The 21,449-nt window shown below is 47.7% G+C and overlaps 1 protein-coding gene across 2 annotated transcripts in view; it reads left to right on the top strand.

Annotated features, from left to right (window-relative positions):
* WNK3 (WNK lysine deficient protein kinase 3) overlaps positions 1-21,449 on the top strand; it is a 577,357-nt gene that overhangs the window by 384,604 nt on the left and 171,304 nt on the right. For both annotated transcript variants that reach the window (XM_069209347.1, XM_069209346.1), the window contains exons 14-16: positions 16,162-16,317; positions 16,402-16,453; positions 17,980-18,129. In XM_069209347.1, the coding sequence (XP_069065448.1) occupies positions 16,162-16,317; positions 16,402-16,453; positions 17,980-18,129 (358 nt within the window). The remainder of the gene's footprint in view (positions 1-16,161; positions 16,318-16,401; positions 16,454-17,979; positions 18,130-21,449) is intronic.

The raw sequence follows: 21,449 nt of genomic DNA, 5'->3' as shown, positions 1-21,449 counted from the left end.
GTTAAGCTTATTAGCTCAAAACATATGGAAGTGGGCAATCCACCATCAAATTTGTCTAATAGCACAGTTTATTCCAGGGATCCAGAATCAACTGGCAGACAATCTCTCTCGAGATCACCAGCAAGTCCACGAATGGGAAATCCACCCACAAATTCTAAACACCTACTTCACACTCTGGGGAACACCTCAAATAGACTTATTTGCAACAAAAGAGAACGCAAAATGCCAAAACTTCGCATCCAGATACCCACACCAGCAATCCCAAGGCAATGCCCTATGTATGAACTGGTCAGGAATATTTGCTTACGTTTTTCCTCCTCTCCCTCTCCTTCCTTATCTAGTAAACAAATTGAGTCAAAACAAACTCAGACTCATTTTAATAGCACCAACGTGGGCAAGACAACCCTGGTACACAACACTGCTAGATCTCTCTGTAGTACCCCACATCAAACTGCCCAACAAACCAGATCTGTTAACGCAACACAACCAACAGATCAGACACCCAGATCCAGCATCGCTGAATCTAGCAATCTGGCTCCTGAAATCCTAGAATTCGGACACTTACAACTTAGCCAAGAGTGTATGGAAGTCATAAAGCAGGCCAGAAGGCCATCCACTAGACACTGCTACGCAAGTAAGTGGAAAAGATTTGTTTGTTACTGCCATCATAATCAGATACAACCACTACACGCAACTCCAGAACATATAGTAAATTACTTGCTCCATTTACAAAAAGCAAAGCTAGCCTTCTCTTCTATTAAAATACACCTTGCAGCAATATCTGCATACCTGCAGACTACCTATTCAACTTCCTTGTATAGGATACCAGTCATCAAAGCATTCATAGAAGGTCTTAAAAGAATTATACCACCAAGAACACCACCTGTTCCTTCATGGAACCTAAACGTGGTCCTAACAAGACTCATGGGCCCACCTTTCGAACCCATGCACTCTTGCGGAATACAATTCCTAACCTGGAAAGTTGCCTTTCTCATCGCCATTACATCTCTAAGAAGAGTAAGTGAAATTCAAGCGTTCACAACACAAGAACCTTTTATACAAATACATAAAAATAAGGTCGTCCTACGACCTAATCCTAAATTTTTACCAAAAGTTATTTCACCGTTCCATCTAAATCAAACGGTAGAACTACCAGTTTTTTTCCCACAGCCAGATTCTGTGGCTAAAAGAGCACTACATACATTAGATGTCAAAAGAGCATTAATGTACTACATTGACAGAACAAAGAACATCAGAAAGACTAAACAGCTATTTATTGCATTCCAAAAACCTCATGCAGGTAACCCAATATCAAAACAAGGTATAGCCAGATGGATAGTTAAATGCATCCAAATCTGCTACCTTAAAGCAAAAAGACAACTGCCCATTACTCCCAGGGCACATTCAACAAGGAAAAAAGGTGCTTCAATGGCCTTTTTAGGAAACATCCCAATGCATGAAATATGTAAGGCAGCCACATGGTCTACGCCTCACACATTCACCAAACACTACTGTATAGATGTGCTATCCGCACAACAAGCTACAGTAGGTCAAGCTGTATTAAGAACTCTATTTCAGACAACTTCTACTCCTACAGGCTAAACCACCGCTTATGGGGAAATAACTGCTTACTAGTCTATGCAGAACATGTGTATCTACAGCGACAGATGCCATCGAACTGAAAATGTCACTTACCCAGTGTACATCTGTTCGTGGCATCAGTCGCTGAGATTCACATGTGCCCACCCACCTCCCCGGAAGCCTGTAGCAGTTCAGAAGTTACCTTCAATTTTGTACATTTGTATATATATTATTTAAACCTTTAATAGGTACATACTTACACATTTCATTGCGCGGGCACTATTACTATAGTACAACTCCTACCTCACCCTCTGCGGGGAAAACAATCGAAGATGGAGTCGACGCCCATGCGCAATGAGCACAGAAGGAGGAGTCACTCGGTCCCGTGACTCGAAAACACTTCTTCGAAGAAAAACAACTTGTAACACTCCGACCCAACACCAGATGGCGAGCTATTGCAGAACATGTGAATCTCAGCGACTGATGCCACGAACAGATGTACACTGGGTAAGTGACATTTTCATTCCAAGGGACAAGGTGTTGCATCCCCTGTCCCACAGGAAATCCTTTGTTCTGCCGTCCCCTGCTTGAGCTGGTCAAGCAACAGGAGGGCAGACAGAGGGGCTGTAGCAGCACGGGCTGCCCGCAAACCCTGAAAGACTGGTAGGAGAAATACTGGGGGATCCTCTAAGGAGCCCCCAGAATGTATGGAATCCTACCACCAATAATGGCATTAGTATTGGGGTAGGATTCCGACATATTTGATACCAAATATGCCTAGGTTCGGAGTTACCATTATGTAGCGGGACAGGTAGTGACCTGTGACAGTACACAGGTAAGATGGCTTCCCCGCACTTACGAAGTCCAGTACATTGGAACTGGAGTTCGTAGGGGAACCTCTGCTCATGCAGGGGTGCCCTCAGACACAGGAACCTGCACTCTGCCCTCTGGGCTAGGAGGGCCTACCATAGGGGTGACGTACAGTGACCTGGTGCAGTGACCAGCAGTGAAAGGGTGCATGCACCTTTCACGCAGGCTGCAATGGCAGACCTGCAGACATAGTTTGCATGCTGCTGCCCATTGGGGACCCCTAGTGTACCAATGCCCTGGGTACCTAAATACCATATACTAGGGACTTACTGGGATAGACCGGTGTGCCAATTGATGGGTGAAAGGGTGCCAAAGAACCTAATTTAGATGAAAACAGGTTAGCAGGATCCCAGTGAAAACAGTCTAAACACACTGATAGACAAAAAGTGGGGTAACCATGCCAAAAAGAGGGACTTTCCTACACAAACAATCCATAAGATCTATTTCCATCATAGACCATATTTGAAAGGAATGATTGACATATATGCGGAACCCAGCCACAGGTTCATGGTGTTGGATGTGTTCTTTAATCCACAACATTTATTGGACAAGCACGAAAATGGTGCCTTACAGGCAAATAAAACAAAGAGCAAGATTGCCGTAGGTTTTGCAATGAGGACAAGGTTACTCGCATTAGAGGAAACTGCATTAAAGTGAAAGAAGTGTAGTCCAAAAGGAACATAACATTTTTGTCCTTACAGACGGGGCTACTATCTTTAAAAACAACCTGGCTCTCGTTATGGAAGGAGACCGTCTAGAGGACGATAGCAGAGTAAAGACAAAGGCCCATCATTCATCAGGCGCCAAGACAGAGCCCATCATACCTGAGGTTTTGGGCAGCTTATTACCCTCAGCTTCCATGCCTGTGGAGAGAAAGGTGTAGGTGTATCCAACAGCCTGAGGACACACTTACTTCATAGCTAGGTGTTGAATGTTGTGGAGCATGGCCTCACAAAAGAATTAATTTTAAAACCACGAACAATGCCTCCACAAAATAAACATCATATGCATCTGGAGGCCCTGTGGTTGGTCTTGATCAGACTACTTCAAAAAGCAGCCTTAAAGCCAGTCCTGAAACCCTGAAGACATCACAGTTTATAAATCATGTTTTTACTGATTCACACACATACCGCAAATGACGCCTCTGAGCTTCAGTAGATGTAGAGGATGTGCACTGCCTGGCTGGAGACCTGACCCTTCTGCTGCGACCGCTGCTGTACATGGTGTTGGGCTGTGCACAGAGGGGGGTGTTGCTCTTGGAGGGTGGGGTGCAGGTGCTGGCAGGATAACCATGCGCAAGGGTGTTTGAATGTCATTGGAGGTCTTTTCTGCAGTACTCAGCCTCTGCATACATAGTTGTGGAGGCCAGACTCTGGTTAACCCTTGCCATGCACGACCTCCGGCTGTGCTCAGGGGAAGTTGGCGACCTGTATGCTTTGTAACCATAATGTCTCTTGAATGTTCTTCTTTTTTTCCCGTCTGCGTTTTTTTAAGCTTAAATTATACTGAAATAAGCAAGCCTAACTAGAATTACACTTTTACCTTTGTTCTGTACATATATGTATCTGATAGAGACTTCTAGCCTCAGATTACCTTAAAATATTCCCCAGGCGTCACACTGGTTCGAGAAATATTTGAGCAATCCCCCTGCGCGCCAGTAGGCTGCGTCGTTCGGCTCTGCGTGTTGGTGTTCGTGCCAAAATTGATGTGCGTGGTGCCTGTATAGGTGCCACTTCAGCTAACTGACCTCAGTTCCTTTTTCACTCCATCAGTGTGTATCCTGACAAGCTCCCCACAATCATGTTGTCACTGGCTTTTTTTGACGTTTTGGTAAAGTGGACTAGTGTGCATTTTTTTCCTCTGTCTATTTTTTGGAGATATCCCCAAAGAAAAACCTACTGTTTTCAATCCTTGTGCTGGTTGTCACAGAACAGATGTCTGTGACAGACCACCACTTGGTGTGTCTGTGTTGCTTGGAGTGGGTTCACAACTCTGTGTTCTGCACTTAGTGCAAAACTATGAACCCCAAGGCCTTCTTTGAGCGGGCCATGAAGGTGTTGGTCACTCGTCATACAGTTTTGGGCTCCTCCAGGTCCTTTTGATGAGGGCGGCTTCGGGACCACTCCTGGAGTCGCTCGCATCGATCCTCATCGCAATCCCAGACTTCTTCATATAAGTCTCACACGAAGAAGTCAAAGCGCTCTTCGACTTCTCCGGGCCGCCCCCATTCCTTAAACAACATAAGGGAATAATGCTACATATGTAGGCCTCGCTCCCAAGTTGTTCTGGTGCAGCCGGTGTCTGACACTGGGTCCGCTCCATGCTTCTGCATCCAAATACAAGAATTGTATGAGGCCATGAGTCTTTTTTTAGGTGGTCAAACCCCTTTGGAGCGCCTTCGGGCCCCATGGATTCAGAAGGTTTTAGATTGTAGCTCTGTTGGTGGGTCTCTCTTATGCCAGTCGGGCCCTTAAGATTTGTTGTTGGATCCGGACCTGCCTCAGCCGCAAATTCACGATCCTTCTACGGGGACCATTCCAGTTGCATTGTTCCCTGTGCCGCCGGCGTACATTGGCAGAGCTGATCTCATTGTCATTCCCAACTCCGATAGGGAGCCCAACTGGAGTTGACCAGGCCCGCACAGCCTGAATTAGATATGGAGTTCTATCATCCTGGTGGGCCCTCTGTAGAACACAAATGGAGGGGGGTCTAAGGTTCCCTATTCCTTCTCCAAACACCCTGGCAGAGTATGTCCTGTGACACCTGGTATGAGGACTTGGCTGACCCCAGTGGTCAGGACACCCCACCAGAGACTGCCATTCTCTTTCCTCCCATAGTGGCTACAGAAGAAGGGGCTTTTTTTTTTTACAATGGTGGTCCGGAGGAGGATTAAGGACCTGAACCTTGCTCTGTCCATGGTCGAGGTCAAGACCAATGTCTTGACAGAGGTGCTTCATCACGGGGTATCCTCATCAGAACTCTTACTCTTTAAAGAAGCCCTCCCAGATGTCCTACCTTCGTACTGACTAACCCTGAACAGGCAGTTCTGTGCACAGGACCATCCCGTTGCAGTCGCCCCGTTCAGCTGGGTTCAGCTTTCCTCTCCCAGCACTCCTTCCCTGAGAGTCTGGTAGTCCAGGCCGCAACCTCCAGCATAAATCCTGGCATGTTCTCTGCCACACCACCAGCTAGGTAACCCAAAAGGCTGGAGACCTTTGGCAAGAGAATCTTCTCTTCCACAAGCCTGCCATCGCGGTCTGTGAACATTTCTTGCTTATTGGGCCATTTATTCCCACACTGTGCGGTATACAGTTGCCCAAGTGCCCATGTTCCAGAGGAGCCCTGGGCCATACTCTCCCAAGCTGATGCTGACGGTGGTAAAGATCACCATCATATTCGAAACATATACAACTGACTTGCTGGGGAGAGCGGTGCTTCCACTGTGCTGCTTGAGCATTACATCTGGCGGAGGGCAGCTGGATTTTTGGAGGATGTCCAGGCATCGAAGAAACTCGCCTTTTTTGGTGACAACATGGATCCAGGACTTAAACTGTTTAAAGACATTAGGGCCACCACTAGGTTGTTGGGGCTCACCATAGCCTCACAACAGCTGTAATCTGCTTTCTGCGTCTAGGGTAGGGCTGTAATTCATGTCCATTTCCCTCTTACTACCACAGCCAGCAGTCATCACAATCCTTTTGTGGCTGTGGATGCGCCTTCCTCATTCAGACGGGAACCAGTCAGATGTCAATCCAATCTGTCCCCAGTCTCCCATTTACCCTATCCCTTCACCCTTTCCCTACTACCTGTCAACTGCAACACAGAAGCCTCTTTAGTTTGCTCACCCACCACCGTGGGCACCCAGCTGGTGACCGCATCACCTGCCCCAATGGGGAGAAATAACCTCTGACAAGTGGGTGCTTCAGACTGTCCAGCAGGGCTATGCCCTCCCATTACAGTAGGTCCCACAACCATCCCCCATCTGCTGACAAAGGACCACCTCTTGCTATTGTGACAGGAAGTACTGACTCTTCTGGCCAAATGAGCCATCAAGAGGGTGCCAGCATCAGAGGTAGGTTGTTTTTGCTATTCACGCTACTTTCTGATGCCAAAAAAAGATGGAGGCCTCTGTCGTATCCTAGATCTACATTCCCTCGCCTACTCACTGAAAAAGGAAAAGTTCAAGATGCTCACTTTGGCTCAGGTTGTTTCTACTGTCGACCTGGGAGACTGGATTTTGATGCTGCGCCTATAGGATGGCTCCTTTCACACCCCTGTCTAGCCTGCTTATAGGTGCTATCTGCTGTTCAGGGTAGGCCAAGAGCATTACCATTTTGCATTGAAATGGTCAAGGATCTCAGTCTTTTCCCTACCTCGACGACTGGCTCTAGAAGGCAGGCTCACCCCCCCCAGACAATCGTCTCCCATCTCCAGACTCCATTGGACCTTCTGCATTCGCTGGGGTTCACTATCAATGTTCCAAAGTTACGCCTGACTCCCTCCCAGACGCTCCCTTTCATTGGAGCTATTCTGAATACAGTGCAGTTTTGGGCTTATCCTTTGGATCAATTAGTCAGATATTCGGGCTATGATTCAGATGTTTTAGCCTCTACCGTGGATTGCGAAGACTGACCCTGGGGCTGGTGAGTCTCATGGCCTCTTGCATCCTGTTGGTGACACATGCCAGATGCCTTACGCGTCCCTGCAGTGGGATCTGAAGTCCCAGTAGGCCCAGCATCAGGCAGATCTCTGTCCTAGTCCAGATATCGGAGGGAACTGCAAAAGATCTGCAGTGGTGGCTCACAGACTGCAGTGCGGTCAGTGGCAGACCCCTCTGTCTACCCTACCTGCAGAGTCCTAGCTCCGCATCAACCAACTGGAGCTGAGAGTGGCCTGGCATTGAAAGCCTTTCTTTCTTCCATCAATGGAAGGCTGATTCAGGTGTTCAAGGACAACACCACAGCCATGTGCTGTTGCAGCAAGCACGGGAGTGGGGCTGTGGACTCAGTGTCTAGGGGCCCTGCGTCTCTGGACCTGGCTGTAACATCAGGTCTAACCCTTAGTGGTTCAACATCTGGCTGGCTCACTGAACGCAGAGTAGACAAGCTCAGCCATCAGTGCCTCGTGGATCACAAATGGCTTCTTCATCTGTGGATGGGGCAAGGTCTCTTCAGAGATTAGGGAAAAACTTGGTTAGATCTATTTGCCACTGCTGAGAACCTGCAGTGTCAGCACTTCAGCATGCTGGAGTCTCCAAGGCGGCTCTTGCTCGAAGACTCATTTCATCCTGAGCGGAGATCAGGACTCCTATATGCCTTTCTGCCTATACTACTCCTCTAGTTCTTAGGAAGGTCAAGAATGACCTTGTCCAAGTCATCTTAGTGGCCTTTGACTGGGCCCGAAAGTCCAATATCCCAAACTCCTCAACATGCGAATCTGTCCTATGATCAGGCTGCCTCTTAGTGAGGATCTCCTGTCACAGCAATCTTATCAGGGCCCTTCACCCAAAACGGCACACTCTCCACCTACATGCATGGAGATTGAGCAGCGACAGTTGAGGGTGTTTGATCCCACTCCTGAAGTGTGTGATGTCATCTTGGCAGCCAGGCATCCCTCCACGAAAACGGTTTACGCCTGCTGATGGGCCAGATTTAAGGCATGTGTCCTACCATATTTGTTCTGCTGTCTGCACCATTGTCTGAAGTCTTCTGTTTGTCTCATCACAGTTAAAGGATTTCTTTCTGCCATTTCCACCATCTTGCGGTTGCAGGGCCAAACTTTCCTGCCCAAGTAACCTGTTGTGAATTGTTTTCTCAAAGATTTACAGCAGGTTTCCTTCTGCGCCCTTTATTATGCCCCAACAGGACCTTAATTTAGTCCTCTTTATTTCTGATGTGTTCACCATTTGAGCCTATGCACAGTTTCCCTCTAAAGCAGCTAACCATCAGTACTGTCTTCCTTGTGGCAGTAACATCTGCCTGTAGGGTTTGCGAGTTGCTGGCCCAGACAAACTGGTCCTTTAGGTCCAGGTCTCCTTTTTTCAAAGATGGTTACACCTTTTCACATCAGGCATACTATCAGACTGCTTACTTTCTTGCCCTCCCCTTTCCTTCATCCTCCCAAGGCAGATGAAAGACTGTAATTTCTGGAGCCAAAAAGAGCGCTGCCATTTTACATTTATCGTACCAAAGACTTCTGGGTGTACAATCAACACTTTGTGGGATATGTGGGTGAGTGAAAAGGAGAGACCGTTCACAAAGAACCATCTTCAGATTGATTGTCCTCTGTATTAAAATCTGCTATGCAGTGACTGAAAGGCAGCCTCCTGAGGACCAGAGAGAAAGCTGCGATCATTGTCGAAGCAAGAGTGGTCCCACTCCTGGACATCTCTTGGGCAGCTACATATTTGGCAAGTGCTGCTACTTAGACAGTCTGGCCCAATGTAATGTGCACTTTGCTCATCCGGCCCTCCAGGACTTCTTAGTGTCACATAGTCCACAGACCCACCCTGGGGAAGAGACTGCTTTGATATCTATTCCAAGAAAATGAATATGTGGGTAGGCATTTCTATCAGATGAACCCGTTACTTACCTTCAGTAACGCCTTATCTCGTAGAGACTATGTCTAGCCGCAGATTCGTTACTGATCCTCCTATGCAAACTGTATTTCATTTACAATTGACGAGAACCTTCAGGACCTCAGTTTGGCACACTAGTCAAATTACTGTTTCATTGCCAATAAGGACTTCTAGGGCCCATCTGATTTGCCCGTTGTATACAAGTAAATACTGCAACGCCTCTTTGGTTTACCTTTTTGCTGCTTGCTGGGTACAGACCATGTGTGGTATGTAGGTTTATCACTGAAATTTAAAAAGGCTCTTTCTGATGGATACAACTACCTGTGGATTCCTCACCTAATGAATACTCCCATGGCGCCAGCATTCGACGGAAATCTTCTTCCTAGTCTCTGCACGTCGACGTCACTCTAGCCCACGCGACGCCGTCTGACGTCATACAGGCAATAAGAGGTCCTCGACGACGTGCCGACGTCAGTTCCCTTTTTTCCGTGCATTCGAAACGGTTATCTTCGAGGGAGCAACTGTTACTTTCGTGGTTACAGTGTATTTTTTGCTGCGTAGTCCTTCTCTGCAGTAATAATGTCGCAGAGAAAGTCGTGTTTCAAGCCTTGTCGAGAGTGTGGGGGCAAGATGTCAGTTACAGATCCTCACTCCGACTGCCGTTGGTGTTTGAGCTCCGACCACGACGTCTCAACTTGCGATTCATGCCAGCACATGAATCCGAAGGCCCTCAAGGAACGTGAGGCTAAGTTGTTTATGGCGAAGTCGAAGAAAGAAAAGCATCACAAGAAGTCTTCTTCGCCAAGGCATCGGCGTCATCGAGACTCCCGGCGCCGTAGAGATTCACGGCGCCATTCAAGCAAGGAGACTCGTTCCAGGTCGCCTTCGGATCGGTGCCGGAGGACTTGGGAGGTCAGTCCCACGGTCACGCCGCATCCGTCGACGCCGTTGCCCTCTCCGGCGTCACCGACTTCACCTGGGCAGGTGTCGGTGATTGAGGTGATGCAGCCTCTTGTGTTGTCTCCGGCGTCGCAGACGTCGAGGCCGGCGTCGGGGTCGCCTTCGATACAGGCACCCCCGTATCCGGCTTTTCCCACCCCTGGAGCAGATAGTACCGCATTCCTAAATGCGATGTATACCATCTTCCAACAGATGGCTCCAGGGGGTGCTCCGGCTGGTCCTTTGGCCTTTTCATTGGGTGATCCTGCGCCTCTACGGCCGGCACCCTTTATGCCCTTTCTCCCTTTTGGGAACGTGGGCTCGGCGCCGGTGTCGGCGCCGGTGGCCGCTCCGGTGGCTTCGGAGGGATTGGCCCCGGAGATTTCCATCCCGTCGACGTCGGGATTTTGTCCTGTGACTCCGGTGGGTCCATCTGCTCCAAGTTCTCTTCGTCCTGCTCTTTCATCGGTGCCGAAGTTGCCTGTGGCACCGGACGCGGCGTCGGTTGCTTCTGGGGATCGGCGCCGATCTTCGGCGGAGGCCATGTCGACTCCGCGTATCGAGCAGAGGCTACATTCGAGGAGACGGGCTCTTCGTCTATTGGAAGAGCAGGAGTACCAACGAGTCCTGGAGGAAGGAGAACTGGAGGACTCTGGTGATGGACTGCCTGGTCTGGATACAGCCAGTGGGCTGGACACTTCCCCTGGGTGGGATCTTTCGTCTCCTGGGGAATATACGGAGGAGGCGGCTTCCTTTCACGCTGTAGTACGGAAGGCAGCAAACTTTCTGGACCTGCCTTTGCCGGTGGCAGAGGCGAAGCAGAATCTTCTAACGGAGGTGCTACATCCGGCCTCTGCTGCAGCGGAGCCTCTCTTGCCGTTTAATGAGGCTTTGCTTGATCCGGTGCTAGAGGTGTGGAAGAGGCCAGTATCTTCCCCAGCGATTCATAGGGCTGTGGCCAGGAGGTATCGAGCTGCACCATCTGACCTTGGCTTTCTTTCTAGACACCCTACACCGGAGAGCTTGGTGGTGCAAGCCTCCTGTTCATCAAAATCAGCGCCTGGATCTTTCCCGACGGTGCCTGGAGACAGGGACTTGAAAAAGCTGGATGCGCAGTCCAAGAAAATGTTTTCATCCTGCAGTCTGGCGTTGAAGGCCACCAACGCAACTTGCATTCTGGGGAGATACATCCATGCTCTTATGGATGGCATTTCGTCATCATTTACGGAGCTTCCCCAGGGTCTTTTGGATGTTGTTTCGGACGCCCAGGCTGCCGCGACCCAGATTATTCAGTCTGGGCTGGACACGACCGACTCGGTGGCTAGGGCAATGGGCACGGCTGTGGTGGCAAGGAGACAGGCCTGGCTCCGTAATTCGGGGTTTTCTGCGGATGTGCAGTCAACCCTATTGGACCTCCCGTTTGATGGGGACAAACTGTTTGGGGCCAAGGCAGATTCGGCCTTGGAGCGATTTAAGGAGAGCAGGGCCACAGCCAAATCGTTAGGGCTCCAAGCTCCTTCTTTCTCTGCCTCTTCCAGATTTTTCAGGAGGTTTCGTGGATTTGGGCGTGGCTCTTCCTCCTCTTCCTTTCGGGGGAGATTCCAGCAACCTGCCTCTTCCCATCCCTATAGATCTTTTAGAGGGAGAGGTAGGGCCCGCACCAGAGGAGCCTCTCAGCAGCACTCTGCCTCTTCCTCGTCCTCTGGAGGGGTGCAGCAGGGAAAGCAGCCTTAGGCTTCCACCATTTCCCACTCACTCCTCTCCTGTAGGGGGAAGATTACGGCATTTTCTCCGCAAGTGGAAGACTATTACAACGGACACTTGGGTTCTCAGTATTGTGGGAAAAGGCTACACCCTTCCCTTTCGGGAGTTCCCGCCCCCCATCCCGCCTCGCCCATCTTATTGTTCAGAAGAACACCTCCTGTTGCTAGAACAGGAGGTACAAGTCCTCCTTTCAAAGGGCGCGGTGGAGTTGGTCCCAGAGCAGGAAAGGGGTCGAGGTTGTTACTCAAGGTATTTCCTGATTCCCAAGAAGGATGGATCTGGATCTGAGGATCTTGAATTGGTTCCTCAAACAGGAAAAGTTCAAGATGCTGACCCTAGCTCAGGTGCTTTTGGCGTTGAACAAGGAAGATTGGATGGTGTCTGTCGACTTGCAGGATGCTTACTTTCATATCCCGATACTCAAGTCACACAGGAAGTATCTCCGGTTTGTGGTAGGATCGCAGCACTATCAGTTTGCGGTCCTTCCGTTTGGTCTTACTTCAGCACCTCGAGTCTTCGCGAAGGTGATGTCGGTGGTTGCGGCAGAGCTCAGAAGGAAGGGGATAGCAGTATTCCCTTACTTGGACGACTGGTTGATCAAAGCCAAGTCTCCGGAGCTTGTGTCGCATCATCTGCAGTCAACGACTCAGTTGTTGTTCGACCTGGGCTTTTCGGTGAACGAGCCCAAATCTCACCTGGAGCCCTCTCAGCGCCTCCTGTTCATAGGGGCAGTACTGGATACAACATTGAGTCGAGCCTTTCCTCCGCCTCAGCGGATTCAAGATATTCAGGAATTGGTTCCAATGTTTCGAAGTGGAGCGGTAGTTCCAGTCCTCAAGGTCCTTCGTCTGCTCGGTCTGTTTGCCTCCTGCATTCTGTTGGTCACGCATGCTCGCTGGCACATGAGGGCTCTTCAGTGGTGCCTCCGAAGGCAGTGGTCTCAACACAAAGGAGATCTAGAAGGTGCTGTCAAGATCTCCAGAGATGCTGCTGTGGACTTGAAGTGGTGGATTGCGAGCAACAATCTTTCACAAGGAAAGCAGTTTGCGCAGTCGCCACCAGTGGCCACGGTCATAACGGATGCTTCCACTCTAGGGTGGGGAGCTCATCTGGGGGATCTGGAGATCAAAGGCCTTTGGTCTCCAGAGGAACAGATGTTTCATATCAATCTGTTAGAGTTACGGGCTGTACGTCTGGCTCTCAAGGCCTTCCTCCCTTCCGTTCGTGGTCAGTCGGTACAGGCCCTGACGGACAATACTACCACGATGTGGTACATAAAAATAACAGGGAGGAGTAGGGTCGTACCTTGTCTGCAGAGAAGCTCTTCGACTATGGTCCTGGGCAAAGGACCATCAGATTTGCTTGGTAGCAAATCATCTGGCCGGGGTCTTGAATGTACGTGCGGACGGTCTCAGTCGCCAATTCTCGGCAGACCACGAGTGGCGTCTCCATCCAGATCAAGCCCGTTTGATCTTCCAAAGGTGGGGGTTTCCCCGGGTAGATCTGTTTGCCACTCTGGAGAACGCGCATTGTCCGTTATTCTGCAGCCTCCAGTATCCGATGCAGGGAGCGTTGGGGGACGCATTTCAAATAACCTGGTGCGGCCAGTTGCTTTACGCGTTTCCTCCCATACCCTTGATTCCTCGAGTATTGAGGAAGATTCGCCAAGACCGGGCGCTAGTCATCTTAATAGCTCCGGATTGGCCAAGGAGGGTGTGGTACTCCGACCTTCTCCAACTCTCAATGTGCCCTCCGCTCCGTCTCCCTTTCAGGGCAGACCTCCTCTTGCAGTCGCAGGGGCAGGTTTTACACCCCAACCTCCAGAGTCCGCACCTACATGCCTGGAGATTGAACGGGGCAACCTGAGTTCCTTCTCTCTCCCGCCTGATGTAGTGGATGTTATATTAGCGGCCAGGTGACACTCCACTAAATCTATCTACGCTAATAGGTGGTCTAAATTTGTTGCGTGGTGTGGAGAGAGGCAGATTGATCCCTTACATGCTCATCTATCGGACGTTTTGTCTTTTGCTCTGTCTCTAGCACAGAAAGGTTGTGCAGTGGCTACCATTAAGGGTTATTTGTCGGCCTTGTCAGCCTTCATTTGTCTTCCAGACCAACCATCGTTATTTAAATCCCCTATTGTTATCAGATTCTTGAAAGGTCTTCTAAATAAATATCCTCCAAAACCATTCGTTATGCCGCAATGGGATTTGTCCTTGGTCCTGACTTTCCTTATAGGGTCCCCTTTTGAGCCTATGCATTCTTGCCCCTTAAGGTATTTGGTTATAAAAACAGTTTTCCTGGTAGCTATAACATCTGCAAGGAGAGTGAGTGAGTTGCAGGCCTTATCGGTAAAGCCCCCTTATACAACTTTTTATGGGGATAAGGTGGTGTTGAGGACCAAGGCTGCTTTCCTCCCGAAGGTTGTTTCACCTTTCCATTTGGCTCAGACTATTACTTTGTCCACGTTCTATCCTCCGCCTCATCCTTCTAAAGAGGAAGAAAGACTGCACCGTCTGGACCCAAAGAGGGCGTTGAGCTTCTTTATTGATAGAACAAAGGATTTCAGGCTGGAGGATCAGCTGTTCATCGGGTACGTGGGCAAGAGGAGAGGAAAGGCAGTCCACAAGAGAACACACTCCAGGTGGGTTGTTCTTTGCATTAAAATCTGTTACTCTTTGGCAAAGAAGGATCCTCCTGAGGGCATTAGAGCTCATTCCACCAGAGCTAAGTCGGCCACTTCGGCCTTGGCCAGAGGTGTTCCTGTGGTCGACATCTGCAAGGCCGCAACTTGGTCGTCCCTTCACACTTTTGCGAAACATTACTGTTTGTACTCTGAGGTTAGAAGGGACGGCCATTTTGCACGGTCAGTGCTGCAGGATTTTCTTGGTTTGACCATTTAGGCACCCGCCACCGGGCGTAGTACTGCTTTGGGACTCTATTCATTAGGTGAGGAATCCACAGGTAGTTGTATCCACCAGAAAAGTCGTTACCGAAGGTAAGTAACTCGTTCTTCTAGTGTTATTAGTCCCATGAAACTCAGTCAGTTCAATTGTTCGCCTGGATAGGATGTCAGCCAGAATGGAAAATAAACACCCTTACATATGTAGTCCCTTGTGGTACTCTTTAGAGAGAGGCCATGGTTACAACGTGAATGGACATGGAGCTGCACCCAACCCCTAAAATGTGATCCGTAAAGGCTGCTCTGAGGTGAAGACTTAACTGGTGATGAGAATTAACTTGCAGACTACCTTCTGCCCCTTCTTCAGGAATGCCCATTGATCCCTCCAAAGAGACCAAGGATTGAAAAGGTGTTCAGAGTGCACCTGCCCCCTGATAGGACTCTGTCAGAGGCCAAGAACTGAATGGCTGTTTAAAGTGCACGCTGAGGACTCCACAGGTGATCCCTATAGAGCAGTTGTTCCCAACCTGTGGTTTGGGGACCCCTGGGGGGTCTGCAGAGGGGATCCATAACTGCTTAGAAAAATAAATAATATTAACCGATTATTAAAGTGTATGTAAACAAAGTGGTTAAATATACAATTTAAAAATTGTAAACGTACTGTAAATGGCAAGAAATTTGAAATTGGAGGCTGAAAATTAAATTAGTATCCTCAAATTGATTTGTGGGAGCAGCGCGGGTGCATCAAACAAAATATAGTATGGATGATGTGTGGCTTAATCTAAATTTAGAAAAGCTCCACCCTTCCTATTAAAATTACATTTTAAATTTTTTTTATCTGCAAATGAGATCAAATGTTATCACTTGTGCATTTGTTTGATGAATGCTTGTTTCTGTATTTTGCATGAATTGTTCTGCAGTTCAAACCATCGATAATGTTTAGGCCAGGGTCCCCAGCTTTCAGTAATGACTCTGTGGGGGTGGGGGGAAGATGGGATGTACTCCAGTAATGATTCTTTGGGGGTCCACAGGTTCCAGTAATAAGTTGGGGGTCCACAGAAGTGAAAGGTTTGGGAACCACTGCTCTAGAGAGACCTGGGCTAGTTTTGATACAGAATGTTCCTCCTATCAGTTCATATCGGAGACCCTGATCTGTCCAAAGCGAACAAGTATATAATGCATATTTGCTTATATTCCCATTGCCCCTGATTGTTTTGGCTCTTCCAAAGCAGATTTTATGCAGTCAATGTGTAGAAATTTCCACTGCCTTACCTTGTGTGGTATCTGGCCTTTAAACAAGGCAAACATAATGTCTCATGCTTTTAATAATGTCTCATGCTTTTAATTCTGTCTGATTTATTGGCAAACCTGTATCCTTATAGATACTGGTCATGGAAGCAGGGTGGCACTGAACCTCCAAAGATACTAGTTGGTGAGGTTGGAATATCTTGCTTTGAGTTTTCACCATGGTGAGGAGTGTTTACGGTGCTGCTTCTACCTACAGTAACCCGCGTGTTGTTCTCGACAGGTAGAGGATGACTTTGTGCTGGAAACTGAGAAAGAGAAGTTTGAAGAAGAGCTGAGGCTGATTGTGGCCCAGACACGCGAGATTCTGCAGAGCCTTCCTGTGGAGGAACGCCCTGCCTCGGCCGCAGAGTCTGCAAAGTCTGAGACTAGCAGTCAAGTAAGGGCTGCTTTTGTAATGCATATGGGTCTTCTTGAGCACATAGGTGTGTTCTTTTTATTTAACTATTCATTTTTAATTCAGGCAGGGTCGTCTGAGCACATCCAGATAAATCCTACATCCTCCCAAACTGGCAGTAAGTATATCAAGTGTGGCTTCTAATGGAGGTAGCGTACCAATTTCCTCTTTCCCTAAACTGTCTCCCCCACATAGATCTGTATGATAAACTTGGGGGTTCAGTCTAAGGTTAACATCTACTATACATGCTCCTCAATACTAGACCCATTCCTGCTGCTGCTGACAAGATATGTGCAGAACCTCCGCGTTCCATGCATTCGGGGGGTTGGGGTTCTGCCAGTCCTCTACTGTTTCACCACTGGAGCTTGAGAGGCAGAGTAACCGTCACTCTTGCACACGTGCTTACCCACTCCCTGAGAAGAGGTATCTTATCTGGGGTATGGCTTTCTCTAGCTTGTCCTGCAGCTTTCTAGGACACTGCAGTAGCAGTACTCTGAGGCACAGTAGGATGAAATAGTTTTTGTGAGCTAGGGTAATCTTGTTGACTGTGTACCTAGAAAAGTAAAATAATCTAAAGAAAAAGTCAAATCATGTTTAATATTTTACTTTTTTCATAATTTTTAAACCCATAGTTCTGCAGGCAAATCAACAAATTAGACTGCTGAACTGTGCCAGGAGATGAGGAAAGAGGGAAAATAGTAGCTGCAAGGGAACAAAATGAAATTTAGCATCATGTTCCCATAATAGAACTCTTCTTAAGCAAAAGCAGTAAAAGCGATTGGACTGGTATATGTCCTGGGAATTAGTGCAATACAGAGGTGGCGGCTGCTTGCCATAGTTACAAGAGCTGTAGTGAAACAAACAAAAACTAGATTTTCTTTCTTGAGCATGTTGTCTTAGATAGGTTTGTCACGCTGTGGCACACGCTTGATCCAAGGGCCTGCATTTCAATGATTGTTTCTGTGTAGGCTCCCTCCAAGCCACCATCACAAGCTGAATGATTGCATTTACTAGTGCGGGAGCACCTTCTTACATTAGTGAGTCCTTCTTTCAGAGTTGAGCATGTACCCTTTTAGTTTTTCAGTACAGTGGAAGTGGATTGTCTTGGCACCACTTTGCTTTGCTGTACATATTAGGCTCCTTCACAGCAGCAGTGTGCAGCGGGAGGTTTCCCCCATGAGGACATCTGAAGATTTGCTGACAGGCTGGTGTCTGTGAAAAGCTAATTGGTCTGGTTCAGTCTTCCCGACATTGTTGTTCATGGTTGCATACTTGATTGAACTAGCAACTTTCTACAGGCACCAGCCTCTCTGTCTCAAGGGTTTTCTGTATGCAACTCTTCATCAGGAGTGATGCTTCTGCTAGGTTCTGCTCATGCTCAGCCTGAGCCCCATATTTTAAGCTAGCTTCAAAATTTGAGTCACTCAGAAAATGCAGATTAGGCAGAGGGATAAAAGATGGAGTAAGTAGTGCCTATCCTGTTAGCCATGATTTGATCTTCAGTCTTTATTTTTTGTCTTTGTAGTTGCAGAGGAGAAAATCCTTAAGTTTCTGCATTACCTGCCATGACATGCAGGTCGCATGCCTCCATAAAACATGTCCTAAATGTTTGTTTTCCTCTTTTCCTCTTCCTCCATTTACCAGGTGAGGCTCTGCCTCAGTCATCACCAGTCGGCCGGTGGAGGTTTTTTATCAACCAAACCATGAAGAACCGGGATGCGCAGTCTCCTTCTGCTTCACGGCAAGCCCTGGGAGCTGTGACCCAACAGACCCTGGCAGGTCAGCCCAGCAAAGGTTAGTGTGTATCCGTTACAGTCTGCGTAGAACCTGCAGTGTCTTACTAGATACCAAAATCCTTGCCTTGAACTAGTGGTGTCTAATATCAGATAAAACTGGGAAAATTACTGGATTGTCAAAACTGCTATGTAAAATCTGTCATGGGTTCATGCACATTCTGAGTATCTTTTCCTTCTCAGGTAGTGGGTTTGTTTTAGCTTCAAATGCTCGAATTAGTCCCCAACTTCCAGTTGGTTAAGTTGTTACATTTCGATATTGCATTGTTTATTAAATGCATTCTTACAGGGTACGTATTTTGAATAGGTCATTCACCTTATGATCTCAGAACAAGCATCAGATAATAAGGTGCAGAGTATGAAAACCCCACCTTACAGCAAGGTGATCTCTCCTCGAATTTTCATAGCAGTAGTGTGATTAACATTCAACAGACATTTCTGAAGGATACTTCTAACCACAGATACCTCACCTTTAAGAAATTCCTGAGGTGCCAGCTTGGATCCAGATCCTTTTTAGCAATACGTTTGCATGCTGCGCAGCTCCTTGCTGGCTCCTGCTACCACCCCGAAAATGATGGAGCAGAGTTGCATATAAATGCCACTCATGTGAGCTGACGTCAGTTCCTTTCGTTCCAAGGCTTCTGACGTGGATCCAGAATTCCGCTCCCAATTTCGTCGATCTTCTTGTGTTATAAACTATCCATTGTCCTAGAGAACAGTGTCCCCTGATAAGACTACAGGCTCTTACCATGCTGAGATTGTTGGAAAGATATTTTGGTGATGGACCTACAAGAAGTGCGTCTCTGGTGCTTCGGCTCAGGCACAACTCAGTGGTGCAGCAAGTGCACTCTCGTGCACGCAGAGGCGATTTAAGACCGGTAAGTGAAGCTGAATATTACCAACACAAGACGTGGTTCTGCTATTTGCGATGTGGTGTATATATTAATAGGTCATATCACAGAATATGCACCTCCTGAAATAAATGATCTGCCTGATCAATATTGTAGGAAAGTGCCTCTTTTTTACATGGGTACCCCCACTTTTTGCCGGGTACTTGATGTGATTACGACTAAAAGTGCTCTGGATTCCTGCTAACCAGATCCCCAGTGTCAGATCTCTTTCCCAAAACTGTACAATTGTTTCCCCAATTGGCAAATCCTTTAGCACACTCTCTAAGGCGATAGTAAATGGTTCCCCTAAGGTACTAAAGGGGGTCCCTAAGTGCTGCAGCACGAATTGTGCCACCCTAGAGGACCCCCTCACCAAGCACATGATAGGCTGCTATTGCAGGCTGTGTCATGGTGCAGACAAATGTAAAAAACACAATGTGGCACACAACTTATGTGCCATGGCCCCCAACACTGCAAGCAATATATGTAAGTCGCCCCTACAGCATGCCTTACAGCCCTAAAGCAGTGTGCATTATATTACATCTGAGGGAAAATTTGCAGGAGCAGATGTGCCCCTGCTATGTCTTTGTCGATTTTTAGACAAAGTAATTGGGCAGGGAAGCCATTTTAAATGCATGTGCTGGACACTGATCAATACGAGTTCCCCATGTACATGATGACTTCACAGAAGATAGGGTTGTTTAGTATCAATACATGCACCCAGAGGACAACTTTCAGGGGCCCCCTGAAACCCTACCAGCCTCTGGTGTGCCTGCTGACTAGTTTGAGCCAGCCTGCCATCACCAGACAAGAGTCTAGCCCGTTACGTTGAGAGCCTTTGCTCTCAGGCGGTCAGCTACAAAGCCCGCTCTGAGAGGGGTGGTACACACCCCCACCCAACAGGATTACCTGCAAATCTGCATTGGGATTGCATAACAAGCCCCTGTCCACTCATTGTGGATCTCCTGGACTCTTTACATGGTGTATCTAGTTACTGACATACCACATGGAGAGCCAGCTTCCTACAAATATCAATAAAGCAGAGCACAGTTTATGACCCTCTGCGACTGAGTGTGAATGAAGGCCTTATTATGAATTTGCATTTCCAAATGAGAAATATGTGGAGATGGTGCTGAAGGTTGTGATGTAATTCTTTGATCGTACCCCACAAAGCAACCTACAAGTCATATCTCTTTACTAATGATGTAACTTTGAGAAATAAAGACTAGAAAGCAGGTTCTCAGACTTACTTCTTGGTAAGTCCTGTGTTAAATTTGAAATCCAGACATGAATGCAAGAAGGCAAAGTGGAACTCTACCCCATTCCACCACTCTTGATCTAAAGAGAAGGTGAAAGGGCATCAGGAATCCAGTAGGTCTCCCTCTGGAGCCCCAGTTGCAAATTTGATACTCCAGGTGGTCCCTGTGTGCCCTGAACCTCCTGTATCCTATCATGCCCCAGTGACAGGTCAGTTCTTTCTCCAGCTCCTTCATTTTTTTTTTTTTTTTTTTAACTTTGTCAAAAGATTCCCCTCAGAAACAATGGTTTTAAGTACCTTGTGTGCTTTAAGCTATTTTTCCGATTGAAAAATACTTGTTTGATGCCATGTGTAGCTGTAGATACACATACTGTGCATAAGCTCGCCATCCAGTGTTGGGTTTGTAGTAGTACAACTTGTGTTTCTTCAAAGAAACTTTTCAAGGCACTGGATCGAGGAACTCCTCCTCTCTGTAATACTGCGCGTGGTCATCGAGTCCTTTGTTAGATTGTTTCTGTCCGTCATTGGGTTCAGACGTGTGTTTCTCTTGCTTCGAGCTCTCGGCTCTATACAGTCTAAAACAGGATTATTTCTGTCTTTCTATCCTCGTCAGTATTGTTTTCGATCACGTATTCCTCAATATTTTATTTTTTTGGTTACATTGCTACACTCAGAATCAAATTTTTCAGTCCTTCAAGGCGCAAACAGGTCCTCTCATGCCTTATTTGGGCCTAACTCTTCCATGTGACATCAAAGTATGCAGCCCTAATGGAACATACTCCACTCAAAATTTCCACACACTGACCACCACCAGGTGTGTAATTTGTCTTTCTCCTGACCACCACGAGCAGACCTGCAAAGCGTGCTGCTCTTTTCGATCAAAGAAGAAACTTAGAGATCGAAGAGCTTGTCGGATGGAAATGGCGTCTTGACACCAGATGACACACCGAACATATTCGGTGACGAGCTTTCGCAAGAAGAATTGGAACAGGAAGTGGCCTTCTCCATTGAAGATTGTGCAGTCAGACATCAGAAGGCAACCATTACAGGCAGCGCAAGCTTGAGTAAACTTACCCCTTTTCCATTGACCAAAACACCATCAAAAGAGGTCACCGGTCCGCCACTGTCTTCCATCTGTAGTCTGAGTTGAGAAAAGCATTCAGATGCCCGGCA

Source organism: Pleurodeles waltl, chromosome 10, assembly GCF_031143425.1.
Source record: "Pleurodeles waltl isolate 20211129_DDA chromosome 10, aPleWal1.hap1.20221129, whole genome shotgun sequence".
Taxonomy (NCBI): domain Eukaryota; kingdom Metazoa; phylum Chordata; class Amphibia; order Caudata; family Salamandridae; genus Pleurodeles; species Pleurodeles waltl.
This window is presented reverse-complemented; position numbering and strand designations above follow the sequence as displayed.